At 40.1% G+C, this 19,200-nt stretch overlaps 1 protein-coding gene and 1 long non-coding RNA gene across 6 annotated transcripts in view; one reads left to right on the top strand and one right to left on the bottom strand.

Moving 5' to 3' along the window:
* PHF6 (PHD finger protein 6) overlaps positions 1-19,200 on the top strand; it is a 48,915-nt gene that overhangs the window by 19,675 nt on the left and 10,040 nt on the right. For all 4 annotated transcript variants that reach the window (XM_059384826.1, XM_059384828.1, XM_059384825.1 and 1 more), the window contains 4 exons: positions 11,248-11,414; positions 11,573-11,716; positions 12,921-13,025; positions 15,615-15,748. In XM_059384826.1, the coding sequence (XP_059240809.1) occupies positions 11,248-11,414; positions 11,573-11,716; positions 12,921-13,025; positions 15,615-15,748 (550 nt within the window). The remainder of the gene's footprint in view (positions 1-11,247; positions 11,415-11,572; positions 11,717-12,920; positions 13,026-15,614; positions 15,749-19,200) is intronic.
* Positions 5,262-15,360, bottom strand: LOC132006801 (uncharacterized). Of its 2 annotated transcripts, none has more exons than XR_009401231.1 (4): positions 14,725-15,360; positions 6,754-6,868; positions 5,969-6,059; positions 5,262-5,335 (listed from the first exon to the last, which is right to left on the bottom strand). It is a non-coding gene; the product is annotated as an uncharacterized LOC132006801 (long non-coding RNA). The 2 variants fall into 2 exon arrangements; XR_009401232.1 differs by having other exon boundaries at positions 14,730-15,360.

The raw sequence follows: 19,200 nt of genomic DNA, 5'->3' as shown, positions 1-19,200 counted from the left end.
TAGTGTAGACTTAAAAAAAACTTGTCTTTAATGTAAACAGATTGGATAAATAGTAAGACCAGAACATTTTAGAGGTGATAAAGTACTACTGAGAAACCTTTACACTGTTTCCCTTGGTTTTTTTTTTTCCTCGTTCAGTTTTAGAATTCAGTCGAAGACCTTGTTCAAAGGTTAAGAGGAAGCTTGCCCACCTTTCATTACTTCAGATTTTAACAATGGGTTTGATTCTCTTTAAGATTGTGGTGACCAGATGTGTATGGTAAAGCAAGGGTTAAGAGCTAAGGCCCTGAAGGAACCCAAGTACAGGCTGCTCTGGGGCAGGAGAGTTGAGTGCGGCAACCATGTTTAGTGGAGCCGGCTTCCCTTCTATTCTCTAGCTTTCTGAAGCTGATAGTACCATCTAGTGGTAGGGACAAGTCACTGCAGGCTGCGTAAAGTAAAAGAATTTTGATCACCTTTTTGCTTTGAGAAACTTACCGAGAAAGATCTAAATTAATACTTTTCAGGATGATTGTTTTTTAATGTAACTGGCAGGTTCCTACAGTTCAAATTCATGATATGATTGTTTTGAATTTTGGGTTCAGTGTATACTTTCGTAGCACTATGGGACCTCATGCCGTATTGATGTATGAACAATGTGTTTACACTCACATTGTAGAACTTGAAGCATAATTTTACAATTTAAAGACACTTCAGGGTTTGTATTTATTGACTTTTGGCTTTTATCACTTTTATCTAGCTTTAATTTGCTTGATATTGAGGGCTTTGTTAGAAACAGATTTCCGGCTATTTCATTGTTCTACTAGGAAACCATTGTTCTAGTAGGAAAACAGGGGGCTCCAATAGGAAATCTACTTTATGATTCTAATTTATGGTTGGGGTTTCTAGGATTGTGTTTCAGGATGGTAGTTTGTGCAACAGAGAGGAATTGATACCTGTGGCCATATCTCCTGGTCATTTGCCTTCGGCTCAGTCATCTAGTTTGCTAATACTTAAAATGATAAATCCTCTGTGATTCAGTCTGTTCATATGAGTTTGATGTAATATGAACTGTGTTTTGAAATACTAAATTTGAGATTCTCTTTACTGTCTCCACAGTTTTGCCTTTTCCAGAAGGTCATATAGTGGGAGTCATACCCTATGTAGCCTTTTCCAGTTAGCTTCTTTCACCGAGTTGGCTGTTTTCTTGGAGGGCAGCGGATTAGTTGATATGTAAATGCTTATGAGAGAGGCTGTGATAGGCGAGAAGAGATTGAAGGTCTGGGAAGGAGGGAGACTCAGTGCTTGAACAGAAGAATTGCCCTGTGATAGGAGAACATTTCCTTTGTAATAGGAGAGCGGGAAGAGGGGGGATGGTTCCTAACTGGTCTGTTGTCTCTGTGAGGGAAAACGTAGGGTGAGGCCTGAGGGTTGGAAATCAAAGGCGGGAGGAGAAAGTTTGAAAGAACAGTTGTGAAGACTGGGAGAGGAAGTTTGCCTAGAGAAGTTTCCCGAGTGGATAGAGGGCTCAGTTAAGGTTGTTAACCATTAATTGACATAGTGATACCCTCAGGTTGTGTGACTTCCTTCAGCACTTCAGGATCCGTTGTGTAGCACAGAGAGAGGGGTTAGTTGGTTGGATCAGAATTGGGATTTTGCCAAGTGGGTTCAACAAAGAAGTAATGGTCAAAGGGAATTTAGGATATCTGCAAGGCAAAAATCTGAGGGAAGTGAAGGCAGGAAAAAAAGAAATAGGAAGGAGTTAATAGATTGGGTGTCCTGGTAAGGTTGAAGGTCAATGAGAATGAAAGTACTCGGGAAAGCAATCATTTTGTGGTCCCAAAGTGTGTGTGATTTATAGTGATTTCAGAGGTTAGAACCATTTTTAGGTGATTGTGAAGGTGTCTGGGTGTGATTATCGGAATTGGGTAGTTGATGGAGAACACCACTGAAGGTCACGGAACTTGCTAGGATTGTCCCATAGGCTGTTGAAGTCACCCAGGATGCAGCGGGGGCTAGGAAGGAGAAAAGAGCTGTAGGCTGTGCACTACAGAAAATCTGAAGCGGGGGTAGAATGGAAGGGAGGAAGGTAGCATAGTCAGTGACCAGCAAAATTGGCATCATCTGGGAGTTGGTTAGAAACGCCTAATCTGAAGCCCCACCCCTGACCTACAAAATAAGCATCGCCACTTTGACGAGATCCCAGGTGGTTCGTGTGCACGTTAAAGTTTGAGAAGCAGTGCTTTAGCTGAATGTCGTGGATGTCAGGCGCAGGGCTTTTACAAGGGGCTACAGAACTAATGGTTCAGCAAGGCTGTCTAGTAGAACTTACGGTGTCAGTGGACGTGTTCTCTATTTGCACTGTCCAGTATGGTAGCCACTAACCACATGTGGTCATTGAGTACTTAAAAAACTGTGTAGTACCCTCCTAGTCTTAACAGGGATTTATACATTGGGGCACCTGGGTGGCTCTGTTGGGCATCTGCCTTCTGCTCAGGTCATGATCCCAGGGTCCTGGGATTGAGCCCCGCATCCCTCCCCACATCCCCACATTAGGCACCCTGCTCAGTGGGGAGTCTGCTTCTCCTTCTGCCCCTTCCCCCAACGTGTTCTCTTTCTGTCAAATAAATAAAATCTCTAAAAGAATAAGAATTTATACATTAAAATTGGACAGGAAAAGCCAGAACTAAATTCCAAAGTGGTATTTCAAAAATGTCAAACATTAGCAATAGCATGTAGTTCTAGCTTGTAACTGCTGCTAGTTTTTGAATTGTAGAAGTAGTTAAACATGACAGCTCGTCATCAGTAAACATTTGAGTACCTACAAGGAGCTGTGATTACCTCTTGTGGTTCTTCTAAAACCCTTTTCATTAAGGGGTTAAAGCTTTTCTGTTTAATAATTTACATGGAGCAAAGTCATCTGTGGTGAGATAGGAAGCAGAGTAGAGGCTGAGTGTTAGTTCCTTGCAGCAAGAATGTGTAGATTGTTAAAGTCGTGATCACAAACAGAACCTCAGCTCAGTTTGGGTTCTTGACATCGTAAGTAGCCAAACTTGTGGCTTATTATTTTTGTTGAACTACCCAGTACAGAATGTTGTGCTCAGGATGGACACACAAGAGAAATCTGTGATCTCTTTCCTTTGGCTTGAAACAAAGCATGGTATGTAATGCATCACTTATTTTGGGGTGACCTTTCTGTCGCCTGTGATTGCTCTTGTACTGGATGTTAGTACACAAGATGAATTAATAAAACAGGGTTTGGGGTTTTTGGGGGGGACATCATTTAGTGACAGATATGTGACGAGCTGATTAAAATACAGTGGTGACACATGAAAGTACTTAGAGGTAAAGGGGTATCATGCTTGTATCTTAAACCCTCAGAAAGTAGTATATGAATGATAAAGCTGATGTGGTAAGTTGTTAACATTTGGGTGAAGGGTATAAAGGAATTGTTTCTGTCAATTTTTATAAGTCTGAAATTACTTAAAAATAGCTTAGTGGTGGGGCGCCTGGGTGGCTCAGTGGGTTAAAACCTCTGCCTTCAGCTTGAGTCATGATCCCAGGATCCTGGAATCGAGTCCCGCATCGGGCTCTCTGCTCAACGGGGAGCCTGCTTCCTCCTCTCTCTCTCGGCCTGCCTCTCTCCCTCCTTGTGATCTCTGTCAAATAAATAAATAATAAAAATATCAAATTAAAAAATAGCTTAGTGGTAAGTGCTATAATTACTTGCAGTGGCCATAAAAGACAATGTAAGGGGGGCGCCTGGGTGGCTCAGTGGGTTAAGCCGCTGCCTTCGGCTCAGGTCATGATCTCAGGGTCCTGGGATCGAGTCCCGCGTCGGGCTCTCTGCTCAGCAGGGAGCCTGCTTCCCTCTCTCTCTCTCTGCCTGCCTCTCTGCCTACTTGTGGTCAAATAAATAAATAAAATCTTTAAAAAAAAAAAAGACAATGTAAGGGACTCTTTTGTGCCTAACCTTGGAAGAGCTCATCTTTAATGGACAGTTTGGAAATTTTTTTTTACAGATTTTATTTTTTTTACAATTTTTTTTTTTACAGATTTTATTTATTTGACATAGAGATCACAAGCAGGCAGAGAGGCAGGCAAGGGGGGTGTGGAGCAGGCTCCCCGCCGAGCAGAGAGCCTGATGCAAGGCTTTCACCCCGGACCCTGGGATCATGACCTGAGCTGAAGGCAGAGGCCCAATCAATCTACTGAGCCACCCAGGTGCCTCCAGTTTGGAACTGTTTATATTGTCAAATCATTTAACTCAATTTGTGTTTCAAGAACTAGAGTCATCATAGTTACATTAGAAATATATTGTGTGTTGTTATCCATGTAGATTCGAAGCCTTTGCCTACTTGAATATTCCCTTAGTATTTTCTTTTCGTTTGTTTTCTCTGGAATGTGCTGCACCTTCCAGTCCTCATTACTTGTATCAAATGGAAGTTTAGGGAGGTTCTACTATGATACCAAAGTCTTTAAAACCTTTTAGGTTTTGTAACATTGAATAGATTTAGGAAGTACTAGAAAGGCAATTTTGTACACTGGTTGAATATGGGCTCTGAAATCAGATCTATATTTGAATCTTAGCTCTGCTACTTACTAGTCACATGGTCTTGGGCAAGTGATTTAGTATCTCTTGGAGCCTTAGATACTGCATTTGTAAAATTGAAAAAAAAAAAAAAACCCTACCTGGAAGAACTGTCGTAAGGATTAAATGAAATAGCTTGTGTAAGGGCCTTAGCAGTGTTCCGGGGACATCGTCAAGGGCTCAGTAAGTACTACGTGCACGCGCTCTTCCTTGGGAGGTGATAGAATTTACACTGTATTTGGGATTTAACTTGGAAAATGTTAGTGATGTATTCACATTGTGCCCTCTGCTAGAACGGACTCCCTATTTTTTCTTCAATTCACCAGCTTTGTTGACTACCCCCGTGCAGAGTGCTGTGCTAGGCACTCTTGATGCTTATCTTTCACTTAGCGCGCTTCACAAGCTCGTTATCAGAAGTTTCAGACGTACACAAGAGTATGTTTGAGAAAAAGCCCCATCACCTGGCTTTAGCAGTCATCAGCTCGTGGCCAGTCTTGTTTCATCTGCACCCCTCACCTACTTCCTCTGGATAATTGGGACTGAAGTTCCAGACCTATTTCATTTTAGCACACTTAATTAAGATTTACTATTTTTGATGTATGTTATGTGTTTATATATGCATCTGTATATGGATATGCATAAAATCATTTATCTCCCAACTTTACCAACAAAGCAGAAAGCAGAGTTGAAGCCGAGCAAAAGCACATCGTGTTTCCATGGGTGAAGGCAGGGCAAGTGACCTCCAGGCCTCCTGTGGTCGCAGCCCTATAGATGCAAAGCAGAGGTGGTGACGCTTGCCCCCCAGCCTTAATGCTCGTCAGTTTGCTTTTGTTTTCAAAATAATTTCACCACACATTTATTGAGTGCCTCCTGGGTGTGGGCTCATTGGGCAATTTAGAAAATAAGCCCTTTGACAAAGAGCTTACAGGCTACACAAGGTATGAGAAGAATAATAACTAACATCTGAATAGAATTTTCTAGTTTACAAAGCATTTTTCACATTTTCTTAAGGCATCCTTTTCAGGAAGATGTGAGCATTAGTTCCCTTTGATACACCAGGAGACTTCACCTCGTGGGCATTAACTAGCTTTACCAAGTTTTAAGACCTGGAAGGTGCCTGTCTTCAGACTTTCTATCCAGGGGTCCTTTCTACCTGATGTGAGACTTTGGGGAGGAAAGGCAATGGAGCTAAAACCAGGAGGTGAGAAGATGGGAAAAATACTGATTAGGAAGAAGAGAATTGGTAAAGGAACAGGTCGGGCTGGACGGTACTAGGAGGAGGAGAGTTGGGGCCCTGGTCAGTTGGTCACTGCTGTGCCTCCTAGTGACAGTCAGAAGGGTAACAGACAGGAGCCTGGCCTTTCGGAGGTGACAGAGATGTTTAGGAGCTGTACTCACAGCAAGTGGATGGGAATGCTTGGTGGCCCAGGAAGGAGCACAGCCTTGTTTTGTCACCTCCCTTACCAGCCTGGGTTTGTTGGAGTTGAAGCTGTGAACACAAGGGTAAGGTTTTGGGGGTTTATTGCTCTCATTTGTTTGAAAAGGTATATGAACGTTGTACAGGAGCCAGCAATATGCCAAGAGTATCCACTGTTCGCGAGCTTTCCTTCCATCCCTCCGCTTCTATCTGTTCCCAGATTCCTTTGCTAAACGCAACCACTGCTGGCTGTTTCCTAAGTACCCTTCCCGAGCCTTGCTCTGCAGACACAAGCAGATGTGAAGCCGTCCTCTTTCTAACTTCTGGAGCACCTGAAATGGTGTACTTCTGTGACAGTGGATATTACCACTTTAGAAGCATGTCGGAACTCACTGGCATAGATTTGTCCCAGCTCTGCCACTTCCCAGCTTTGTGACCCTGGCTAAAGTTATCAGACCTTTCCCAAACTTTTCCTTATCTGTAAAAATGAGGGATCTGGACGGTGGCGGATAGAACCTCGCGGGCAGGTGGTGAGGCTCCAGCACGATCGCGTGTATAATTTGCGGAGCACATGTGGCACAGTCAGAACTCCAGAAGCTGAAATGTGAGCTCTTAGATTTGGGCTCTTTCCAATTTAGAGATTACACAGAAAAGGGCAAGATGCAGAATAGGATACTTAGGATGCCATTTGTTCGTGTCTCCTTTTAAAAAGCCCATTTGCACACACAGGGAAAACAGTAGCTAACAGATACGGAGAGGGTCTCACCGGCCAGGCGCTGTTCTTGAACTCCCTTCTTTACACGGGCGGACTCATCCGGTTCATTCTTGGGCCCTGTGAGGTGGCTCTGGCAGTTCCAGGATCCAAAACCAGGCTCTCAACCCTTGAGATTGAGAAGAAAAGCAGTCGGGGGGGTTACTTGAGGGAGAGAGGAGGGGAGGGGAGGCCAGAAAGCCACGGCGCCACTGGGAGTGCCGAGCCGGCAGAATTAGAAGGTGGAAAGGGAGATTTTTACCTTTTTTATGCAGAGTTCCTTTATAATTATTACTGAAGAAGGAAACAACATTTAATGTTAAAACATTTTCACGCTTTTGAAATGGGGGTGGACCTGTTGTAACCGTGAAAAATTTAAACAAAAGCGCTGTGACTGGCCTCATGCTCCTTTTTCCATGTGCATTTTCAGTGATTTTTTTTTTTTAGGGTAAATTTCCCAAAGTCCAGTCACTAGGTTGAAGGGTTGAGTCTTCTTAAGGTTCCTGAGGTCTGTCGCCGTGTCACTTTCTGGAAGGTTGTGCTGGCTTGTGCTCCCATCAGCGGTGGAGGAGTTTACCCTCCTTTCAGTGCCTTGGATGATGGAAGTTCTTTCAGTTATGGAAGTAGTTCATTTTCCATTGTTTCATATGAAAATAGTACAATAATACTAAATTAAAGCAGATCAGTGAGCCCTGGCCTTGCCCTGAAGTCACTTTCTTGAGGAGTAATTGGTAGTCAGTTGGGTGACTGAGCCATACAAACCTGTGTAGCTAGTGTCTGTGCACACTTACTGATAAATACGGTGGCATCATAGTTGATGTACATACTATGATGCTACTTGCTTTTTTAATTCTGTGATTTATCACAGACCTCCTTCCCTGTTGGTGGTTCCAGATTGACCGCATTCTTTTTGCTTTTATTCCATTGAAGCAATTTTGTCTTTTTTCCTATCAGTTGACCTCATTCTTTTCCCCATAGAATAAATAGAACCATAGCGTATTTAAGAATTTCTCTGTCAAATAAAATCATTTATATCTATTTGTTTCACTAAAACAAACGAGACTGCATTGATCTTCCTTGTACATATATGTTTACTTACCTATACGAGTGATTCTATAGGATAAAGTTTTAAAAAGGGGTTTGCATTTAACTTTGGGGAAAGGACTTTCACACCCAGATGGGTTAGGTTCCCACCAACAGTGTATTTCCTGCCTCTGTGCTGGACCTTATCAGTCCTTAATTTTTGCAAATCCTGTTATCTCATTTAATTTCCATTTCTCTTATCACTAGTAAGGTTGGCCTTACTGTTCAAGTTTTTTTTTTTTTTCAGTCATTTATATTTTTTCTGTGAATTGCCAGTTTCTGTCCTTTGTGCATTTTTCTCTCTGGGTTTTTCCTTTTGAAATAGATTTGTGAGTGAGTGATTTCTGTAATAGGGGTATTAATTCCCCGTCACTAAATGGGAATGATTTCCCAGTTTATCATTTGTCTTCTATTTCTGTTACGGTGCCTTGTGCCATGCAAAGGTTTGTTTGTTTGTTTGGTTTGGTTTGGTTTGGTTTACAGATCTATTATTTATTTGAGAGAGAGAGAGAGAGAGCGAGCACGTGCACGCAGGTGAGGGGGGGTGGGCAAAGGGAGCCTGAAGCAGACTCCCTGCTGAGTGCAAAGCCCCATGCGGGGCCCCATCCCAGGACCGTGAGATCATGACTCGACCCCAAAGTAAGAGACAGCCACCCAACCACCTGAGCCACCCAGGTGCCCCCATGCAAAGGTTTCTAATGTTGAGTCAGATCTCAGTCCTTTCCTTTATGACTTCTTAGGTGACTTGACCCAAGATTATAAAAAATACTCTCCTCCATTTTCTTCTTTGTTATATTTATAGTTGGTTATTTTATGATAAGATTTTTCTCATATGGTGTAAGGAAAGGAGTGTCAGTGTTTAAAAAGTGGATAGCCAATTATGCCATCGTGTCTTCTCCCCACGCATCTGAAATGCTACCATTATACTCTGAATTCCCATATGCTTATGGATCTATTTTCAACCTTGCTTTCTCTCTTGCTGATATAGGTCTCTTCCTGTGCCAAGATTTTAACTGCTGTTTCTTTATAGTATATTTTGAGATTTCAAAAAAAAGTTCTTGTGTATAATATATTTACTCTTTGAGAAAACAGTGGGATCAACCATTTTATCAGAGTTGCATTAATTAGGTTAGTGAGAGCTGACATTCTGATGTTGATCCTGTTTGTCCAGAGGCATGGTGTAGCTCAGTATTTCTGTGGGGCTTCTTCTAGATTTTTATTTCTAACTCATTTTTTGTTTATTCTTACTTTTTATAAGTCTGCTATTTTGATAGGTGAAAATGACATATCACTTAATTTACACTTTGAGTCCAGAGAAGTCAAATTTCCTATAGAACTATGTTTAACTACTTACTTTCTGTGAATTATTTGATCATATGTTTGGTCCATTTTTTTAGTTGGGGTGTTAATCTCTTAGGAGCTTATATGGTAAGGATAGTGATCCTTTTTCACAATTACAGCAGGTTTTTCTCGTTTGTTTGCCTTTTAATTTTAACACTGTCTTTGCTATGTAAGTTTGAAAATTTAATATAATTAAATTTGTCAGTCTTTTACGATTTTTACTATTGCTTTTAAAGTCCCCTAAAATTTTACACCGAATTGTTCCATATTTAGGACCAAAAAAAGAAGGCCATTTGGAAAACTAGTCATGTTGGTCTGATAATGGAATCAGTTAAGTAATTTCTTTAACGGTGTTTAAGAATGCAGTGTTACAGTGTTAGTGATTATTTGTTTTCATTGTAACAATATTATGTGTATCACATGTACGGTATAACATGCATCAGAATGATTGAAACATTTGCATATGATTTTTTATTTTAAAGAACTTTTAAATTGGGGGCAACTGCAAGTAATTCTGACAGTCCTAATGAAATTCTGTTTCTTAGAAGCTGTCAGTTTGAATGTTTGAAGTCTGTGATGTGTTCTGATAGGAAATTTGCTATAATGTTAAGATCAGAAGGTATTTTTGACTTCTCTGTCTTCACAGGGAATTAGCCATATAAATTTGCCTTGTTGCCTATAAAATGCTGTCCACTTCTACCTTTTCCCCTTTTTTCCTCCTTCAAACCCTACTGCAGTTATGTGAAGTGGCATTGATATAAATTTTTATTAACTGTTTCACAAACAGTCTGATGCTTTCGTTTCGAGTTTTATGTATTCAGATACAGTAATTAAATTACCCTTTTCTTGTCATAATGACTATGCTTTTATTTCTAAAACAATAAAAAAATTTAAAACCATTGTAGTATTTATTAGGAAATATATTAGCATCTATGATTCGAAGTTGATATGCTTTCTCATTGAAAAATTAGTCCCTGGAATCGAAGACTTATGTCAAAAGAAAAAAACAATGGAAGCATTAGAACTGTGCCTAAAACTTTTAGTTGGACCCTAAAAGACAAGTGAATGTTTGGTTTTTATACTTTTTTACACTAAATACATTGTCTTACGTACAGTAGGGCCTCAGTAAATGTTTATAGTGAATGAAACACCCTTCCATTAATGGTAGAAATTCTTTTCAAATTGTTGGGAAATGTAGTGTAAAATTTCTGCATACATTTTGTTTAATCTCTTAAAGTATACAACTAACTTGCAACACAGCTTTTTTTTAACCATTTATGTTAGAAATGCCTTTTATACTTACCATTTAATTACTTGATCAGTAGTTAGTTCATTTGTACAAGACTTGCTCATTGAATATGATCATCTGATTTTTATGACAGTTCAAGGAGCTATGCTAGAACTGCGATGTCTGATAGAACTATATTTGTGATGATAGAAACATTCTCTATCTGTGATGTCTGGTATAGGCGCAGCTTGCCTCATGTGACCAGTAATAAGCACTTGAAGTGTGGTTAGTGTGAGTGAGAAACTGAGGGTTTGGTTTTGTTTAATTATAAGCAACAGAAATTGTAAAAAGCCACCATTTGCTCACGGCTACTATACCGGACAGCACAGATACACCTGCTTTATTTTCATTTAGTTTTCCAAGTTAGAGTAAGTTTATTTTCTTTAAGTGTTCTGATTTCACCAACAGTGTGAGGGAAAACGCTTTGAAACCTATGGTAAAAAAAAAAAAAAAAAAAAAAACCAACAGTATAAGTGCTAGTTCTGAGAATTGACTTATTAGAGTCTGAAAATGTTTACTGACTTATGTGCACAGTCAAGATTCCAAAACTCATTTTTATAGAATTATAAACTCAAAAGGAATAATGACAGTGATTATAATAAAGCTATGTTTTTATATTCAATTTTTGTTACATTTATGTGAAACATTAAGGTTGCTCTAGCGAGCATACCACAGACAATTTCCCTTCATCTCTGGAGGGGATTTCATTCTGAGGAGAAATGCATATTCTAAGGACCCATGAACAAATGTTCATTTTAAGATGAGTCCGTGTCAAGTTTTTGTTCATTTTTGAGCAGCTGACTTAGAAGAAAGTTTTAACGAACATGAATTGGAGCCCTCATCACCTAAAAGTAAAAAGAAAAGTCGCAAAGGAAGGCCACGAAAAACTAATTTTAAAGGGCTGTCGGAAGATACCAGGTCCACATCCTCCCATGGAACAGATGAAATGGAAAGTAGTTCCTACGTAAGTAGAAAAACGTGGGATTCTTTTTGTTGTACCACAAGTATTTCACTAAACCGTGTGTATAGGTAAAGCTCATCATTTGAAATGTTAACGAAGCTTGAAGGTACTGATAATATATTTTTAAGTTTTTTCTTTTTTTTTTTCTTTTGCATTTGCAGAGAGATAGGTCTCCACATAGAAGCAGCCCTAGTGACACCAGGCCTAAATGTGGATTTTGTCATGTAGGAGAGGAAGAAAACGAAGCAAGAGGAAAGCTGCATATATTTAATGCCAAGAAGGCAGCTGCACATTATAAGTGCATGGTAAGCATGGTTCTTTTCATGTGCTTTTAAACCCAGGTTTTTTGGAAAGGCTTTTAGCTAGTAACCAAATAGGGCACTTTTCTCTCCAGCGTAAGTGGTATAGAATTAGGAATAGTATATCCTGTAGTTCCATATCCTCTTAGACCTTAGGATTTTAAAAATAAAGACTTTATGATTTAGTAAGATCTAAAGGAGTCCTAATTATAGTTCCCATATTCTAGATAATGACAGTTAACTATTTTGTGACTGTACACCTTTGCGCTTTATAAACTTGTGATGGAAGATACACATTTGGCCTCCCCTGTAGCCCAGGTCGTGTCTGTGTGATTGTCCCCCCTGCCGTCACTTATGAGCCTCTCCCGTAACAGACTTTTAATTCCTTAAAGAGAGGAACTGTGCTTGATCTTTGCGTCCTTAGATCCGGGTCTGACTTACAGGATACATAAACATTTTTGAATTTGATTGTATTCAGTTATTCATCCCATTTATGGTTAGGTTTTTTAAATTGAATTTATTATATCCGGAGTTCTTGGCCAGAGATGTGTATCAGATTTGCCTGGGGAGCTTTTTCCAAAATACACACCCCTGGAGTATATCCCAGAACTGTCTAGTCTAAAAAAAATATCCCCAGGTAATTCTGATCTACGTCTGTGGCTGAAATTTGCCAGTTTAAACTATTTTTTAAAACTTTGTGGAAACATAAAACAATGGAGACGACTGGGTAACATTGTTGAAATCTGCATCGTTGAATGAAATATTTAATCTTGGGTCCACACTGGCAACATTAGTTTTGATTTATTTTCCTTTTTTTAAATTAAGGATTTATTTATTAGAGAGAGAGAGAAAGAGAAAACACATGCACGCGAAGGGGCAGAGAGACAGGGAGAAAAGCAGACTCCCCACGCAGTGCGGAGCCCTACACAGGGCTCGATCCCATGACCCGGAGATCATGGCCTGAGCTGAAACCAAGAGCCGGAAGCTTAACCAACTGCACCACCCAGGCGCCCCTGTTGTCCTTATTTTGGATTATATTTTAATCAGACATGTGAATGTGTTAAAAATACTGGAGTTGATACTTGATTTTTAAAGAAAAGTTCTCTTTCTCAGGATACTGAAGTTGTAGAACACATTTGTTATTCCATTGTTTAATCTTTTTCTCACAAGGGTTCTGAACATTAAATATTCCTGCATTTTTCTTTCCTAGTTATTTTCTTCTGGCACAGTCCAGCTCACAACAACATCAAGAGCAGAATTTGGAGATTTTGATATTAAAACTGTACTTCAGGAGATTAAGCGAGGAAAAAGAATGGTCTGTGGTTTTATATTTATGCTATGCAACGTTACTCTTCTGACTTTCTGCTTTAAATTTAGAACGCATCTCAAATTTATCCAGTCATTAAAACATCTAATCTAAAGTAGTTCATATGTTAAAGCAAGTATATATTTGACTTATTTGTAATACAATAAAGGATGCTGATGTTTCTGGAACTTACTCCTCTATGTAACTTCAGTACCTAAGAGAATTACACTGAGATTTATATTTCAGGGTATCTGAGAGTCTTTTAATAAAATAAATGAAGATGTGAATGTGACACACCTTACTAAGTTTAAAATGTTAATATTATTTCAGCTTGCTTAAAGAACAGTTCCATAATCCTAATAGATCATTGGGAACTTCCCCATGTTGTTCATTATTTTTTTTCTTTTTCTTTTTTTTTCAAATAAAAGGAAAAGATTTTTTTCAGAGCCTTCTGTTTAGTTAACGTTCACATACACAGTTATGTCTCTTAAAATGTTTACCATAGCTTTAAAGTTTTCTTTATAAACTGTGCCTAAGTCTCATGTTTTTAAACATACTGAATTACTAATAAATAGCTTTAAGAAATATTGGCATCTTTATTGATTACTTACTCCTTTACAGTTGATAAATATTATAAAATGTCAATGGAATGCTAAATCTTTTAAGACCTCAACTGTCTCTAGAGATGACCTGAATTAAAAAAATTTTTTACTGTGAAAATTTTCAAACATCTCAAAATTAGAAAGACTAGTAACACACGTCTGTCCATCACCTTGACCCTTCAGTTATCAAGAGCTTGCGGCACTCGCTTCATCTCTGCCTTTTATTCTTGTTGCTTGAAGTGTTTTAAAGCAGAGCTGAGACTTCTTATCATTTCACCTCTACATTATGTCAGTATGTATCTCCTCAAAGTTGGGCATTTTCTTACCTAACCACAATGTCATCACACCTTACGAATTAACATTGAGTTCTCAGTGTTATTTAATACCCAGTTCGTATTTGTATCTCCCCAATTGTCTCAAAAGTACCTTTTTAAAGTCAATTCGTGTGACTCAGTATCCAAAGGAGGATCGCCCATTCCATTTGGTGGTTCTGTATCCTTGATGTAACAACCTAGGGCACTTCCCTCTCTCCTTGTCTTTGTTGTGTCTGTTTTTGTTTTGTCGTATGCCATTGGCTTGTTGAAGAAAATGAATGAATTGTCCTGTAGACAATATCCCATGCCCCATATGTTTTATCTGTCTGCTTATTCATGATGCCATTTAACTTGTCCCTCTATCCACCAGATTTTCTTTTAAAGTGGAAGTTAGATGTAAAGGCTTGATTAGATTCAGTGTCAAGATTTTGGGGGGTAAGAATACCCACGGGTAGGACTCTGTCATCCGTATTTTATCACATCAGACTAGTCGTAATGTCTGATCCTTGGATTCAGGAGGTGAGTCTACTCCCTCCCCCCTCTGTTGTGAAGTTCCCCTTCAGTGTCTCATCTAGTGGTTTGCCATGTTGGTGAGCTTTATGTGAATCCATTAGAGATGCCCCTTTCTTTGTGGAGCTGCATTTCTGAAGGTGTGAAGATCGTTGATGTGATCTGTCCCCCTTAAATCCAGTTTCTGTTTTGATACTTCGATTACTCTCGTAATAATGAAACTCCTTTGAATCAGAATGTAGAATCCTAAAAAAATATAAGGGAAAAATCTCTTCGGCTTACCGTACCAAGCAGTGTTGTCGTGTCATACAGCTGCGGTCCAAGTAGGTGACTAGTGTAACAGTTCAGTCCTTCTGGTCAACTCATTCACCTCTGCCCGGTTGAATGTTCATGCAAACACCAAACTAGCACTTTCCCAAGTGTGCTCCAAAGGAAAGTAGTCCGACAAGATGCCCCCCCTCAACCGTCCAAAAATATAAGGGCATCTAGAGTTCAGTAATTTGGGAACTGTTTACTGTACCCTCTTTCTTGCAGAAAGGCTGTGAGACGTTCTGCAGTCAAGCAGTCTGTTTAAAACTAGCATTCCTCACACTTACTTGACTGTGAAACCCTTTTGTCAACAACCACCTTTGAATCTCAGAACATTCTTGAGGCAAAGCTGGCTGACCGAGGCCAAGACGCGATGTTTTGAAAAGATTTCAGCCCCTTCAGTCTCCCTCTGCCCTTTTACCTACTTGGTAGCAATCCCTCTTGGTGGCAAATTGCTTTCCTGTCTTCTCATTCTTCAGTCATCACAGGAAAGGAACTGGTTCCAGGGAGCAGAAGAAGCCAACCACTAAAGTAACAGAATCTAATTCTTTTTGTGTTTGGCGGTATTGAGGAGTGTCTTATTTATGTTTGGATGTCAGATCTTCGAAGGTTAGTATAGGTAAATAATGGAAGCATCAGGGAGGGACTTAATATCAGAAAGTCTATCAAAGTATGGTTTAACTTGCGGCATGATTTAACAGATCTGCTAAACACTAAGTTCACTGTACTGTTTTTCCGTAGAAAACTGGCTGTTTTCTTTGTAAACTAGAATGTGTGGCTGAAATATGGCTAAAATAGAATAAATAAGGTTGCAAAAACTTTGAAATACTGCTTATGATCATTCTTTCTCTTCCCTTAAACAGAAATGTACACTTTGCAGTCAGCCCGGTGCTACTATTGGATGTGAAATAAAAGCCTGTGTTAAGACTTACCATTACCACTGTGGAGTACAAGACAAAGCTAAATACATTGAAAATATGTCACGAGGAATTTACAAGTAAGAGAACAACAATTGTCCATTTGCCTAAACTTGTCAGTAAGTAATTGCCCTTAAATAGATGGCATTAGTTTACTTGGTCATGATTCCTAGGTGGTATTTAGCCAAGCGTAGAATACTTAGGACCCTTATATATAAAGAAACAAGTACTACGATTGGCGTTTTCCTCTGACTACACATCCCTGGATTCGCATTCATTCGGCTAGTATGCATCATGCTTACCAAATGCCAGGTTTTGTGCTGGGAGCTGGGCATACAAGAATGATCAGTGGGGGCGCCTGGGTGGCTCGGACAGTTCAGCCTCTGCCTTCGGCTCAGGTCATGATCCCACCATTCTGGGATCAAGCCCCGCATGAGCCCCGCATGAGCCCCGCATGAGCCCCTGCCAAACTCAGCAGGGAGCCTGCTTCTCCTCCAGCTCCCCCTGCTTGTGTTCCCTCTCTCACTCACTCTCTTTGTGTCTCTGTCAAATGAATAAATAAAATCTTTTTTTAAAAAATAGAGTGATCAGTAGAGGCACAAGCTACGTTCCCGTGAAGCCTGTAGTCTAGTGGGAGAGCCATATTAATTAAATGAGCACATAAATAAATCTACAATTACAGTCTACTTAAGTGCTGGAAAGGATCCATTACAAAGCACTACAAGAGAGCCAGCAAGGGAGGACCTGACTCATAGTCTGTACTGCAGAGTGTTTAGGAATTTCCTTAATGAAATAGAGCTCGAGCTGAAGAGCTTCATCTTCTTGGGTGAAGGTCAGGGTGGGCATTGGGACGGTGTCCTTGGCAGAAGGAACAGCACACGCCAAGACCCGAAGTTGGGACAGAAGCAAGGGTGCAGATGGGAAGGTGAGTTGGGAGGCTCCTGCTCAGGGTCCAGGTGAGGGTTCGTGGTAGCTTAGAAGCAGGTGCATTTGTGAAAACAGAAGGCCAGAGACCCTCTTAAGCCTGTGATGAAGGCACAAGGTTTGGAGATTTGGGATGACATGTTACCTTCTGTTTTCTGGGTCTTTCATATCAGTGCGCATCTATAATGGTTCCATTTGTTTGCTTGAATGACAAGAAGTTGGTGGGGATCCGTGGATTTTTCGACTTGCCTTTGCGAGTTGTAAAGCACTTCCTTACATTCCCAGGATGCAGTAGGCCAATGAGTAAACACCCTACTGGCCCGTATACAAAGTAGTTTATACAGACAGCCGCCATGCATTTGGGTAACTGGATGAGGCGCGAGGGCTGTATTATAAAATTTGCCAAACTCTGTTTAATAATAAAGGCAGAGCTGTTTTTCAAGTGAGTTCTATCAAGCCTTTAAGGAACAGAGAATTCCAGTACTATTTAAAGAGGTCGAGCGCATAGCAGAGATGAAAGACTTGGTTCATTCCTTAAAACTTTGCATAACTGAGAGACCAAACCTGACAAAGATAGCATTTAAAACAAAAGCAAATAAGAAAGCTATAGACCAGTCTCACTGTTATAAATAATATACCAAAGTCCTAATAAAATGTTAGAACATTAAACGCAGTGCTGTCTTCTAACAATTTGAAGACTGTTCAGAATTAGGAAATCTATTAATGTGATCCATTGCCATTAACAGAGAAAGAAAAATCCTATCACCTTCCTGGTGGATGGTGAAAAGGCATTTCATAGCATTCAAGACCCATTTCTGAACTTTAAAGTGCAGTACCAAGGGTCCCCGTGGGAAGCGGGGGGCCCTGATGGAGCATTTATGAGAAGACAACAGCGAAGTGTTAAAGGGACAGTGGTTCTTAACCAGGGCTGAGCCTCGAACCACCTGAGGGTGGATAGGGCCCTCTTTAAAAATGTTCGTGCCTGGGCCCCAGAGATTTTAAACTCAGTGGATTGAGGCCCAAACCATGTTTTTCGATGACTCTCCAGGTTATTCTCAAGTTCATCTGTAACTGAGAACCACTATACTACCAACTACCAATGTTACTTTTCAGCGTTCTTCTGGAGGGTTAAGCCGCTGCAACAAGAGAAGGAAGAAAAATGTCTAATAAATACCATGAAGGAGCAAAATAAAATTGTCAGTATTTGTTATTGATGTCATTGTCTACCAAGAAAATCCAAAGGGACCAACTCCATTTACTAAAATTAATAAGAGCTCAGTAAGGTTGCTGACTATGAGATGAAGTTTTAAAAACAGCTCCAATAACAACTAGTTAGAAAATAGCAAGGAAAAACGTCACCCTCTACCCGTTCCCCACAGACATTCGCACACCACAGTTGAACCTTTAAAACAAACAAACAAACAAAAAAAACCCAGTGTTTTACATGGGACCCACATGGATAGTAAAATGTATTATGTTCCCTGATGGAAAGTTACTCAACACTGAAAGATACCTGTTCTTCTCAAATTAATCTATACATCAAGTATAATTTTGATGAAATATAAAATGTTGATGTTTTAATCTAGAAGAGTGAGTGGGTTATTATTTTCTACTGGTAATGATTAAGTTCCCTTATGAACAGGGAAGAACTAGAGGCTTAAACAAGATAGAAATTTGTTTCTCCCTGCAAGATGTCCCAAGGAGTGCAGTCCAATGTGTTAGCCTCTTCTCTGTGTCATCCGAGACCCGGATTACCATGTTTCTGCTCTCATCCGCGGGGTGTCCTTCCGGAGCCATAGGAAAGCGGAAGGACGAAGTGGCAGTTCCTCCAGCTGACGGGTCTTTAATCGTCCTTCCAGGAGGTTCCACACACACTTCTGCTCAGCATCTCATTAGCCAGAATTCAGTCACCTCTCCAGCAGGGGCTGGGAAATGCACCCCTGGTGGGTACCAGGCTACCCAAATCTGCTTCAGTGCTACCAAGGGAAGAGGGGAAAGTAGGTCCTGGGGTTGTGGACTAGTCTTTATTACGTGCAGCCAAGAACAAGTTTAATGAGATCAAGAGGGGAGATCACCTATTAGCTATCAAACCCACTCACCCAGTAATTAAACTGGTACTGGCACAGTGACAAAGATCACAGGAAACTGATCCATGTCTTTGCTGGGTAATTTCGGTGGTTCTAGATCTGTGGAGACAGGATGGATTGATTATTCAGTATCTGATCTCTGTACAGTTTATATAATTGGCTCCATTTAGGAAACAGTTTGAATCCTTACCTCAGACTGTACCCCAGGAATACCTCCTGGGCTTTAAAAATCGAACCCTAAGTAAAACAGAAAATGTAGGAGAAATTTTCTAGAATCTCTCTGAGTACAGATGACCTTTCTAAACGTGTTAGGAAACTTGGAATTTTTGACTACATTAAAATTCGGCTAAAAAGAACTCCAAATCCTTGAGAGAAAGAACCCAGTTTAGGGGGGATAAAATGGGTGAAGAACATGAAAAGGCAGTTTATAGGAGAACTAGCCGGGGGTTATAAGCATGTGAAAAGCCACTCCCCCTTAGTAATGAAAGAAATGCAAATTAAACAAGATCTTACTAGTTTTT

This window comes from Mustela nigripes, chromosome X (assembly GCF_022355385.1).
Source record: "Mustela nigripes isolate SB6536 chromosome X, MUSNIG.SB6536, whole genome shotgun sequence".
In the NCBI taxonomy this organism is placed as follows: domain Eukaryota; kingdom Metazoa; phylum Chordata; class Mammalia; order Carnivora; family Mustelidae; genus Mustela; species Mustela nigripes.
This window is presented reverse-complemented; position numbering and strand designations above follow the sequence as displayed.